The 14371-nt window shown below is 26.9% G+C and overlaps 2 protein-coding genes across 2 annotated transcripts in view; one reads left to right on the top strand and one right to left on the bottom strand.

The window, feature by feature from the left end:
- The window catches only part of LOC132929924 (uncharacterized), a 41728-nt gene extending 36477 nt beyond the window's left edge, over window positions 1-5251 (top strand). Inside the window, 6 exon segments of the mRNA XM_060995565.1 lie at window positions 120-234; window positions 332-443; window positions 750-872; window positions 1020-1135; window positions 1217-1305; window positions 3592-5251. Coding sequence (XP_060851548.1) covers window positions 120-234; window positions 332-443; window positions 750-872; window positions 1020-1135; window positions 1217-1305; window positions 3592-3763 — 727 coding nt within the window. The 3' untranslated portion in view covers window positions 3764-5251.
- Window positions 5252-6534: 1283 nt separating this feature from the next.
- Window positions 6535-13779, bottom strand: LOC132930002 (uncharacterized). The gene is made up of 6 exons (XM_060995660.1): window positions 13430-13779; window positions 12373-12543; window positions 11411-11546; window positions 9630-9778; window positions 8817-9044; window positions 6535-6696 (listed from the first exon to the last, which is right to left on the bottom strand). Exons 1-6 carry the CDS (start codon window positions 13574-13576, stop codon window positions 6535-6537), a joined length of 993 nt encoding a protein of 330 aa, XP_060851643.1. The 5' UTR covers window positions 13577-13779.
- Between the last annotated feature and the right edge of the window lie 592 nt (window positions 13780-14371).

Raw genomic sequence — 14371 nt, 5'->3', positions numbered from 1 at the left:
ATAACCGTATATAGATATATTAGTATATTACAGTTCATAAAATTAAAGTAGGTATACATATAAATTATAATAATACTAGTACCTACCTATTTTATTTATATTTTAATTTCTGTGTATAGAGAACTGTCGTTCCGGAAAGGTGACATCATATTCGTCCGGAAACAGATCGACAAGAATTGGTACGAGGGGGAGCACAACGCTATGGTCGGATTGTTCCCTTTCAACTATGTCGAGGTGCGCATTATATAGTTCAAAAATTCCGTTTTCCGGTCCACAGAGCTCACGCAGCAACCAAAATGCACAAGAGTGTAACATTTTATATTTTTGGCAGGTAATTCCGTACGATGGCATCAGGACAACGCCGCACAGACCTTATGAAGGCCAAGCAAGGGCAAAATTCAATTTTGTTGCACAGACCAACATGGAATTATCTTTGGTTAAAGGTAAAAATCAAAATGTGATTAAAAGATTTACACTCCATGGATATAATTTTATACATTATAATAATAGTAGTAATATAATAATATAAAATAATGAATTGCAAGCAAATAACATTCGACGGTGACGGGTAATTAGTGATTACGATGACGTTTAGCGTTCAATGAACGCTGAACACTACAGCAGTCTCATTCGTTGTATGAGCCACTCCCTATTCGATTTGGAATGAATTCGTCAAGACAGACATACACATTATTTAAATAGTATATTATAATGTATCTATATTCTATGTGTATTATTTTCATCTTCAGGAGAACTGGTTGTCCTGACTAGGCGTGTTGACAACAACTGGTATGAAGGCAGAATCGGAAGCAAAAAGGGAATATTCCCTATATCTTACGTCACAGTCTTAGTGGAACCAGGCGATCACCCAAGTAATTAATATTGTTATCATTATTATATGCGCGTGATATATGCGTTTGCCCGTCCGATAATTCCGATACTCATCGGTACCTACGACGAGTGTACCTACGTCGTATTACTATGTTAATCTTAAACGGATCGGTTCGTTTTGTTTTCAGACTCGTCGACGAGCGAATCGTTCAAACCCGTAGCGTCTCCTGCATCGCATTCTCTCATTACCAGTAACCCGCCGAAAACGCAGCACATGTACCAGCCGGATAGCTATTCTTCTATGGTATCAAATCGTCTAAATCAAAAAAAAATTGTTATACTTTATGAAGTTAGGGAAACTTATTGTCGATGATATTGATTGTAGCCGACAAGAAATTCCGGGACTCAAACGAAGAAACAAGCAAATAACATAAATGAAACTCTACACGTTGACGTACACTCAGAACCCATGCCGTAAGTAAACGAATACAATTTTCATACAATATAGGTGCATGTCAATTAATTAATTTATTTTATATATTAATAATATCATTATTTATATATAAAAAAAAATATATATCATACTCGGTTACTTGTTAGGTACGTTTATTTTTTATTTTTATATAAATAATAGCTTAACAGTTATAAAATAACAAATAATATATATATACCTAATAACCAATTATAGAGTTAATTGTTGTGCATGACAGTCGCTAAAAAGGCTCGTCTCTTATAATAGTTTATAATTATATAATTATATATATAATAATAGATAAGTAATCATTTATTAAATATTCAAACCAGTCAGAAACAATATTTCGTTTTAAATATTTTATTATACGTTTCTACAGATCCAATCGTATACTTCAGTCTAAAAACTCTAATGTTATCTACATAATTGTATAGAACTGTAGAAGAAAGTATTTTATTACAATAATGATAAAAATCGTATTTTTCCTTTTCCTTATTGTAAAAAAATCACGATTATATTGTTATCAATGAAAATACAAACTCGCGCGTGAGCTGATAAAGATAATCAGTACAATCTATAGTCAAATTGTTATGTGGGTAGGTATACCTACAGTCAATAATTGATCGCATACATTTGGTCGCGTGTCAAATTAGTAATTACTCAAATCAAATTTGTTGCATTTACACATTGGTCGCACTCATTTGGTCACGGTAAATTAAAAATATAGATAAAGAAATTGAAATTTCTATAGGTAGGTAAAAGGTAATATAATAAATAAATAAAATAATAGTCAAGCAGTCAACGATTTGTTTTATTATTTAAGAATATCTACTAAATAATGTAGATTTAAATATAATAAGTACGTTCGAAAATCCTTATAAAAAATGTCACAATTTTTTTACAATACCATACCTTATTATCGCAATCGATAATATAGGATACGACATTCCAATATACAGGTACCTACAAAAATCAGATAAATAGTTATTGTCTTAGCATTTAAAGATCAATCCTATTTTAATTTGTGTCGTAGTATAATATATAATATTGTATAATTATTATTTTTAATATGTTGATAAATTATTTTTAAAAGTCAAAAAGAAAAAAATCGACTTATAACGGTTATACGTATTACCACTTTGGAAAAAAAAATAATTAAAAATTAAATAAAACAATAATTAGGAAATAAGTTAAAATAAAAATGTTTAAATAAAACTATAAAGCACGAGTTCACAGTAAAAATATGCAAGGTTAGGTACGTTGTAAACAAAAAAAAGTACACAATCATCGTTCATTGTAAATTAATTGTTTAAATGTATAATTTGTTTTATATAATATGTTTGTATATTTTTAGTAGTGTAGTGCACTATACAGAACACTACGTACTTGTATGTACGGTTATTTAACGACGTAGCACATCTTGTTCATTGGTACAGTAATGCGGTTGAACAAAAATAATGAATACAATATTTTACTTAAATTAAATTAAATATATTTTAAGTTGTGGTTTTAAAATACAAATCCATAGTAAAAATTAACAATCAATTTTTAATACGAAATAAGTAAATTATTTTAACGCTGTAACAAAATCCATGATTTACAAGTGGAATACTAAATAAGGCCTGACGAAGTCTTATTTAATTTATTTATACAGCAATCCAAAGCATAATCATAGACTTATGCTACATTTAGGCTTTATCTAATGAAAACAGAGACCGTATGCAAAAATAAAGATGTTGATATTATAACAGTAATTTATCTAATAATATGTGTAATGTGTATTTCATTATTTTATACTGATAAAATATCTATTTGACACTATCTTCCATACTCATAACTTACAAGTCATAATCTACGTTTACTTTAATAACAGTATTTATATTAATTTAATATATTATTTTGACTACAAAAACATCATACTAATTCATAACGATACATATAGGCTTATTACTATAGCAGCATATATATTGTATATAAATCGTTATAAAATCATATTAAAATTGAATACAATTAATTATTAATTATTATTATAATATATAATATAATAAATAAAATAAATATAATATTATGCATTATATTGTGACTAATGTGTACATGTGATAGATGTGCATTTTTGACTAATTTGACATTAAACCAAATTTACGAAACTAAATTATCACAGCGAAAAATTGAGTCAACCATTACATAGGTATTATCCTACCAATATCCATTATAATATTTGATTTTAAATTTTTATAATATAATATTATATTACAAAATGAACAATTTATCACTCGAGTTGATGACAGTTATAGGGCGTTATACAATTATAAGCCACAGAACAGTGACGAATTGGAACTTAGAGAAGGTGACGTAGTGTTCGTGATGGAAAAATGCGACGACGGATGGTACGTGGGATCGAGTAAACGGACAGGATGCTTCGGCACTTTCCCCGGCAATTATGTGCAACGCAGTATCTGATCTGTTGGCGAAAAAACAAAATAGTTTTTCCAAAAAAATTACCTTTTCGTCTCCTCATCCTCGTCCTCTTCTTCGTGTGTGTCCTCGGATTCTCACTCGTCTCTCTAAGTATAACATAATTTTATATACCAAAGGATTTTGCATTAACTATAAGTTGTTTTTTTTTTTTTTTTTTTGGTTATAGTTTTAAACGTTCACTGTTAACATATAATACCTATTATATGTAATGTATATTTCGTCTGTAATTAGATATCGTGTTATTATAATCGAATAACATTATATTATTACTATTATTATTATTATTATTATTATTATTACTATTACGATTATATAATTATTGTAAATGAAAAAAACACTAGTCAGTCAATATCACTATTAGAGATACAATATTATACTCTATTCAATATTCTAATGGTATAGAACACTTTATAATATAATCTATCATACTCCATTGGAGTTTTTAATATTTGTACAATAATCTGATAATATACTATTTTATGCTTTTATGCATGTTGAACATACATCATTTCTGACCGATCGGCGCTACACGTGTGTGTAACCCTAAGCTGTTTTGTTTTTCTAAGAATTTTAGCCCCTCTGAACGAACCCGGAATATATTACTATGATAATATATTGACGTGCCTTGATTTTTTTTTATTATTATTATTTAATTCGCCTACGGAAGACTGGAAACAAGCTGTAATTCTAAACTTCTGTACTTAAGATTTCCCTCGGGCCTCGGCTATATTGATTTATCGTTGTACTTATGTAATATTCATAGGTATATTGTTCATAAAAATTAATACAATTTAATTTAACAATTTTGTATACACGGATAATATCCATTATTATACATTATAATTAAATATATTTACTATTTTACAATCGTATATTATATACAATGATACAATGTTACACGCTCGCTTACACGTAGGTACACACACATACACATACGCGTGCGTGTGCACAAACTTGTACAAGACACGTTAGGCGGCATATTGTTGCATTTTTTTTTTTTTATTGGGGAGGGGAGAGGTCTCAAGTGGCCCCCTGCGCACCGATTACCATTTACATCATGGTCCACGGATGTACATACTACAATTTCATTTGAGGGGCTAAGCCACCTGAAGCCACCTCCCCCTCCTCAGAGAACAGTTCGAGCAACACATACACACACACTTATATAAGACATATTATAAATAAAATGAATAAAATGAATATACTACTTGTTAAAATATAATAATATGTTTATATTTTTCATTTTTTATTCTTGTAAGACCAAATGTTCCTCATTTAATAGGCATAATAATATCATACGGATAGATTGGCGAAACGTTAAACCATTAGATGTTATGCCAATAAACCATAAAAATATATAGTACTCGTCATATATATACTATTATATTATATAAACTATATTTAAGAACAATTTCTCGAAAAAGTGTACAATTTTTTTTTGTCCAATAAAGTGACTAAATTTATAATTTATAGGTGTATACAAATTTTTTTGACACTCAATAATAAGATACAACAGAGTAAATGTTCGATACATAATAATGCACTATATATGTTGTCCGAGAGCATTATTATTTATTTATATACCTGTTTCGTGCAATCTATCCTCAATGTTATATAATAATATATACTATACAGTCATTGTTATTTATTTATAATATACTATGAGGTAAATGTATCTATATATATATATATATATATTATATAATATTTATATACTATATTTTCAGTTTGTACACCTACATTTTAGCACATAATATGCTTAATGAATGATGAATAAACTAATATAAAAAATATTGACACATCAATAATGACTGTATTTTCAATTGCATTTATTATTTTATTTTAAACAATACTATTATATAGGTACAATGAGATAAATTGTCAAATTTCAAATTTTGACTTTTGAATGTGGTAATTCATTTATTTATTAATAAATGAGAGCAGCCACTAGGTACAAGTGGTACAACACATTTTTGACTTAAATAGTGTATAATAAGTATATATACTAAAAATATTTACTGTAATGAAAAAACAGTACTCGTAAGTACAATGTAGGTTACATACCTATATACACTTATTTTAATATATATAATTAATAATTATTGCAGTACGTTACGGCAAATATGTCGAGTTACATCATCTGATGTAGTATTTATCGTTTGTACATTATTATTATTTATCATCATCGTTATATTTTATATGTATTATTATCAAACATAAGTATCTATTGACCTATAGTAAAATGTAGACATCATGAATTTTATATGATTTTGTATATCACTAGATAGGAAATTATTTTTATTTTTAATTAATTTAATTTTAGTAGGTACCTAAGTATAAAAAAATAATATGAGAATAAAGACGATTACACGAAACGAATATATTTTATAACAAGTAATAAAAATGAACAACGAAATAATAATAATTCAAAAACGAATTTAATGACTTAGAAAAAGTATAAATTCACACGCCTGAGCATAATACACCCATCAATTATAATATTATACCTACAATATAATTCATTTTTTTTTAATTCCTTGTTAATTAAAAACCCCCAAAAAAAACTAAAGTTTATATAATAATTGATGCATTTCTTTCATTTAAAACTTAAAATTCAAAAATAAAAATTGGAACAAAATTTAAAAGGAAAATTAGTAAAATATAATATAAATTATAACTATAATAATAATTAATATTAAAACCGAAACAGCTAAAATAGCTCGTGTACGTAAAGTTTGAACTATTAAGCTATCCTAATCTATTAAGTTTTGAGATCTTGAATGTTCATCACCGTTTGTATTCTCATTTATTGTTTTAGTTTCCACGTTTTCAGGCTGAGACATATAGGTTTCCGTGTTTTTTTTCTGTTTTTTCATTTCAGGATGTACTACTCTCGATATGTTGTTGACCACATGCTATATTTACAAGAACATATTATTTTAGATATTTGATCATTGCAAACTAACATCAATATAATATTATTTCTGATAATCTGATCAACATTATAAAATTATCAAAATTATTCTATGCATAATAATTTATATTATAATCTACTAATCAAAACATGTGAACTATAATTTTGTTGTATTGGGCATTTTGTACTAAAATACATTTCAATCAGAAGCTAACGTTACCTATCAAAGAAAGTATTACTATATTAGTGACTTATGGTCAAGCCCGGATTAAGGGAGGGGGGCATGTCCCCGGGCCCACGTGAGTAAACGACCCATCATAGTCTTCTCGGCTTAAAATTATATTGAGTGATAATTTGTATTTTTTATAATACTTACAAGAATATTTGTATTTGTATTTATTTCTTGTTTGAACTAATGCGCGATGAGGCCCGTCACCCGTCGAACGTGTTTAACTTTATAGTAGAAGAAGTTAAACAGACAAAATACTTCTCTATAATTATGGACTCTGCCCCAGATACAAAAATTGATCAAATGGCTATATAGTACTCAGATATTGTATTTTATCTATAGTTAATGAGCGATTGTTTGATCTGACACCAGTAACTTACTTTAGTCATAAAGGAGAGTTCATTTTTAATATCTTATGTGAATTTCTGAAAAATACTGGACTTGATATAAAAAAAATTGTCGTGGTCAATCTTATGACAACGCTTCTAACATGAGTGGTATATATGAAGGACTTCAGGTATACGTTAAAAATCAAAACCCTTTATACTTTACTTCATTTTATTTAAAAATATGTATTTTAATAAAAAATAATATGTTTTTATCTTCATTAATCGTTATCATACTAAAATAAAAATGTTTAAATTTGTTTTATTATATACTTTTATAATTTTAAAGAATTGTTTTTATTTATGGGGGGCTCACAACCATATGTATTGGTACCTGTACCCCCGAATGTCTTAATCTGGGCTTGCTTACTACTATGGAAATTAAATTAATATTTAAATTATTTCTGAAATGTAGGTATTTGAATTTAAAAAAATAGATATTCTATACATATTGTAATATTATACACTATCGACATAATATAAATATAATATTATATATTTACTATTTACATGTACATTCTAGTATTCTACATCCATATTGGCCATATCAATACAGCAGTAATACGATAGTCAATAGGTATTTAGTGACAGTCATACAGTACCTAACTATTATTATTTATTGCATATTGATATTTATACAAGGGTCAGTGAAAACTATAAGTATTCCTATCGCGTAAATGACGATATACCGCATGAACAACGTTATTATGATGATAGTTTGAATATTATATAACTAATTAAAAATCGATAAACTTACAATGTATACATAACATTTTTATATAGTTACCGTTACCTACCTCAGTTTTACTAAAAAAATAAATGCATCATTCGAATATGAAGAAATTTTAAACAATAAACATTATAGGTACCTTTACTGTTATTTCTTTTAAAGTTAACATTTTATGCATAACTCAATGAAAAAATCAAAAATCTATAAATCAAACAATATTAAAAAATATTTGATATTAATATTATGAAAGGAATATTGTAATTGCAGTCAAAATCCAAAATTATACAATAATGATTGTTGTTTTTACATATTAGTTATAATTTTAATTTATTAATTTCGAAAATTCAATCGTTAACTTTAATTCAAATAAATTAATTCAAATTCAAAATAGGATTTGTTTTTAAATTTACTAATGCTAAAACCCATATTATTGGAAGATATGATGCATCTTCATCAATATACGTATTAACTAAGTACGAAGCAAACGTTTCACATTTTTTATTTTGTGGAGACATTATTGCAGCTAATGTGAATACATAAACGTTTCCAACTGCATTTGGATCTATGAATACTAATTTAAAAATTTAGAATAATATAACATATTTCCTACTGCTAACCATAATGTTGACCCGAGAGAGTGTACACTGTATATATTCCCTCCAGCCTTCAGGCAAACATAATATTGACCCGTGAGAATTTACCATCGAGAGAGTTTACTATTTTAAAAAATCGGGAGAGTTTTACCCTATATTATATTATATATTATTCATACTTACATTTTTTTTTTCGTACACATATCGTATAAACATTTCAATGTAATACTTGGCCATTTGCTCAGAGATTTCTATCATCTTGACAAGTAAAGATGCACCTTCTCTAAGTCGTAGACAGCCCATTTCCACCAACAATAAGCTATTAGCTACCTCAACTGGTGTCACGCCATCGCCGAGTTTCTTCCAGATCTGACAAAACGTCTTTGGCAACAACTTTGGTTCAAAAACAAACTATGAAATTTGGGTTGAGTATGAACAGTTTATAAAAAATATAAAATAATAAATAGTTAGAACTTTAAAATAATATAATAACGTTTCATTTTTATTATACGTTTGACTTAAAATAGGCATTTGGCATTTAGGTAAACGCTTAGGAAAATAGTAAAATCGCACACATTAAATTCTTTGTCTATTGTTTTTCCTAAACATTCGATCGTATTAAACTTTTTGTTCTAGTGTTTGAAACCGTTCACCTATTACTTATAACTTATAAGACTTTAGCTTAAAAATACAATACAATCCATCATCCAAATATTACTATTCCTCGATTATCAACAATATTTTTTATTTAATCAATTTTTTATTTCAAATTTTATTAACAGTGTAGTTAATATGTGATATTAATATGAGTTAATTTCATAATAAGTGTATATTATATAGGTACTTACATATTTATTTCATTAAATATAACTAATATAAGAGTTTTAAACATAATAGGTAATTAAAATTTTAGAATAATAACCAATGAAACACCTTTCAATGTCGTTATGAAGAAATAGTTTGGTATTGCCTACTACTAACTACTATTTTACTTACTATTTTCGCCAGCAAAATTGATTCTCCATATAAACTATACATCAGGCTCCCCAAATATTTTGGTTCGGCATAAGCGTGTTGTTTGATGCGACGAGCAAGCTTCGCGGATAATTGACATGCTCTTGGACCCTTTTCACTATTAATAAGCTCTAAAGACATTTATACACTTCAATTAGTATTCGATAAAAATAAAAATAAACGTAAGAGATATGAAGATATGTATAGTGTTAGCTTGTATAAATTAACCATTATTTTATTAGGTGCTTGCTACCAGGTCAGATTAAAGGGGAGACAAAATAAGCATTGTTAAAATATTTATTTCAAAAATTTAATAAATTTTAAATGAAATTTTTAAACTAATAAAAACAACATAATTGCATCAGTTATTTTATTTTTTACACTATTTTACTCATTAGTTTGGTTGTTTTATTTCAAAAACAAGGAAATAAAAAAAAATTTCAATACTATGATAAGTAAACCAAAACACATAAACAGAGAGAAATAATCTAAGTAATTATAATAATTTAAAAATCATACAAATCTTGAAATTCCATTATAAAATATTACTATCTACGAGTTATAAATTGTAATATATACAAGACAGTTTTATAGCCTTATAGGAATATAGGATATTACTATATTAGCATTTAAATAAATATGTAGGCTAATGAGCCTACGTATTTTTAATAAATATAATAAAGCCTTATAGGCATTAAATGTGAATTTTAAATGTTCTTATTTTCCTATAAATATTTTAGGCATAAACTATTTAGCTAAATCGATCCAAATGTGATATTTTTGGTTGAATAGTTATATATAACGTTTGGACGAGTGTTTATTTTACCAAAAATATAATTTAGGGGTGAATAAGTTAAAATAGATTTAGGTATATCCGTATAGACAAATGAATTTATATATTTTATAGTAATATACATTGTAGTATTGTACCTATACACTATTAATTGAAATAATAAAATAAAATCATATATAGTATACTTACATAATCAATAATTAAAAATGAACATTAATTTTAAAAAAATATTGATATATTCAATAATTAATAAATAAAATTACTACAAAACATAACTCTATATATATCGCTAATACAAGTAAAAATAATTTTACTTGCTAAAATGGACATTCATTTTTTGATAAAAATTATTACATTCACGTAAACTACAAATGACTATTTATTTTAGAACCTTAATCCGGTTTTAAATAATTGAATATTATTAATATTATTATAAATATATCTTTAGGTTAGGTACGAAATTGGTAAAAAATATTATCTTGCAGTAAACAATGTATACAATATCAACTAGATATTAATTAATTATATAGTATTGTACCTATCCGATTTGCGCCTAGGGCCACATAAAATCAATTAACCACCTTGTTTCACGGTTGTACTAATGTCTTTTAAGCATGAAAAATAAATACTGTTACATCAATCATTACCGATTTTATATGCTCCAACACGTGCTCTACAATCGATCTACATGGCATATAAACAAAAAAAACGTACCTCATACCAATAAGTAAATTATTATTCATATTTTAAACCAAATAGGTATATTTAAATGACTAATGAAATGTATATATCTTAGGCATTACCTTTTCATATAATAAACACTTCAGAATTGTATTAAAGAGGTATTTTGAATGCCTAACTATAATTTTTAAACATAAAGATTTATATTTTAATTGGTTTTTATCTGTTAATTATATGTATTTACATGCAAAGACAATATTTTACTTAAAATTATGTATCAAACATTTACTTATTTTTTGATCAGGATCCAATTCCGGCAAATATTGATTGACATAATACTCTGCTGATGGCAGAAGCTCCAAGTCAACCCAGGTGGTAATCGGTGTTACTATTCCAATCACGTATTCTATACTTTCATCGTATATCTAAAATTTGTATTTACAAATATTATAATTTAATATTGCATCCACTATGATTTTAATTAAATTTTTTTAACTCTTATTTTGAAATATAACAAATACATAAATATATGATATATTTAATAACATGTATAATAATTTACATTATTTATAAAGAATACATTTTATACTTTTCACTTTCATACAATAACCAATAGGTATTGGTATCAAAAGCCATATTTAGTTACAGTTTCACATCAAGGTTAGATTTTATATAAAATCAGACTTGAAGTATTTTATGTATATATCTATTATCTATATAAAATTTCAAATTGTATACCTAATTCGTGAAAACTTTAATGAATACACCTACGTTATTTTTAATTATTTTTATAATCAGATGATTATAATGATTTGTAATCACGAATACCTAAGTGGTGGCGTTTTATTTTTAACACAACTTTAATTAACTAAAGTAGGTATAGTATACCACAAGCAAACACTGTGAAACATTTACTTTTTATTTAATTTTAATTGTTAACAAAAGCAACTATACGTATTTAAATTTACTTATTAGTTATTAGTCATGCGTTTTTCAAACAAATTTATTTTTATTAATTACTCAAAGGCACGCGTTGTCATTTTTATGTTTCCATATATTTTTATCGATTTCTTTCGATAATTTATGTAGGTTATATAAAAGTGGTGTTATGTAACAGTCGATGAATGTGGGTTAAAAATAAAATATAAAAATCCATGATTTGAAATTGAATTTATCTAAAAATGTAAGTAAGAAACACATATAGGTTATTGATTAATGAAATAATATATTGAATCGAAATAGGTTTAATACTTCTTGTGGCGTTCTAGTCAACACGGGTAATGAAAGTTCGGTTAAGTCCAACGACGAACACAGCAACCGGTCGATGGCCAACAATTGGTCTTTGACGTACGGAAATCTGACAACATTATCCACGCCAATGGTGGCTTTGTTCAGACTCCACTCGACAACAGCGGAGGACTCCTGCAATACGGTAGTCGGATAACACATAACATAAAACTATGGTGATTATATAATTAAAGTATATAATATAGTATAATACATTGATACGACAATTGTCATAATAACTCTGCACATAATGACTTTTTCACGGAGCTGCTCAACATGCAAAATCCTTTAATTTCCTAACTTTCCTCTTTTATAAGAATTTTCATCATTCGCCATCGAGAACAATAGTTGAGTATAGAATATGGGAGTATCAAAAGTATTTTTATTTCACAATTCTCAATTCCATATGGATGGAAAATAGTTCTGCTAAAAAAATCCAATTTATGTCATAACTCATAAGCTTACTATATTTTTTAATCTCAAATATATAAAAACTGTATAGAAGTCAGAGACACGTAGTGATGATCAGTTTAAATCACCACTATCGGCATTATCAGTCCTCACTCATAAATTACCAAAAGTTCGCTTATAAGTATGTTAGCTGCAAGAATCGGAGAATGTTCTCCGAATCTCAAAATAAAATTGTGCTACGAGTCGCGACTTGGTATCATATAAAATTACATAGATAAAAATATCATTAATAATAAATTCCTTTTCTCAAGTCTACATGTATAATTTTAGAAACTGACAAAAAAAAATTATTATTCCTAAATAATCAGTTATGAAATAAAAATATAAATATAATGATAATATAATATGTATACGATCTATATATTATTTTGTAATCAAAATGTGGGTTTCAAAAAGATATCCGTGGTTCCTATCGGGACACTCCGGGATTCTCCATAAACACCCTCGAAAATTCACCTAGCTGAAAGATGATATTAGATGCATACGAGATTACGAGATACGATTAATATCATATTATAATATAATGTAACCACAGCTGTGTTAAACTCACCTTGAGACTGGCAATGAGCCTCGTAAAGTATTCGCAACCCAAGCCGATCACGGGTATTTCGGTTTTGACACGATCCAGACAAATCAAATCGGACTCCGGCGAATCTAACCGCGAATCTCCGCTGTTCATTGTTGCATTGACGGACATATTATTGTTATTCCTTTTGTAATTTTAAATTCGATTAAATAAATAATATAGATTTATAAAATATTATTTGTTATAGACGGTACGATGATTTTATATTGAAGAGGTTAAGGTTTGAGCCAAGCAAGTTTGAGCGTATAAAAGATTTGTATGGAACTATGAATGATTCGTATGTATCTGCGGACGACACAAGTCGAAAAAAATTAGCTGTGCACACCGTACTATTGTGGTATTAAATAAATATTCCCGCGGTACTAGTAAGATTAGCTAATGGTAATAAGAAGTATACCTATTATAATAATATTTTGTACCTACTCGAGATAAGATCATACTGCCCAAACAATATATAATGCAATTTTAATAATTATTATAAAATATTATAAATAAACAATTAAAACCCAATAGATATAATTATGGTAATTAATGAATAATTATATTTATATATTGATATATGGGCGGTAATTGTTATTATAAAATATATAATCAATAATATTTAATGGGTAGGTAAATGACCTACAGCTATAGAGTATATTCGATCACGTAATAGAAACGATAATACGATATTGAAATACGAATAACTTATTTCCATTTTATATTGTTACAGACTACAGTAATAATGATATTAATTATCATATTTATTTTTTAAACGTATTATTTGCAATTCAACCAATACTAATATAGAAATATAATTGAATTGTTATATATACATATAATATGTATGTCGTATGAGTGTGTCTATTTGTATTGCTCATAATCCAATGGTGTTGTTGGGAGGATTTTTTATTGGAGATAACAAAA

This window comes from Rhopalosiphum padi, chromosome 4 (assembly GCF_020882245.1).
Source record: "Rhopalosiphum padi isolate XX-2018 chromosome 4, ASM2088224v1, whole genome shotgun sequence".
In the NCBI taxonomy this organism is placed as follows: Eukaryota; Metazoa; Arthropoda; class Insecta; order Hemiptera; family Aphididae; genus Rhopalosiphum; species Rhopalosiphum padi.
Note: the sequence above shows the minus strand (reverse complement) of the source record. Positions and strands in the feature narration are given on the sequence as shown.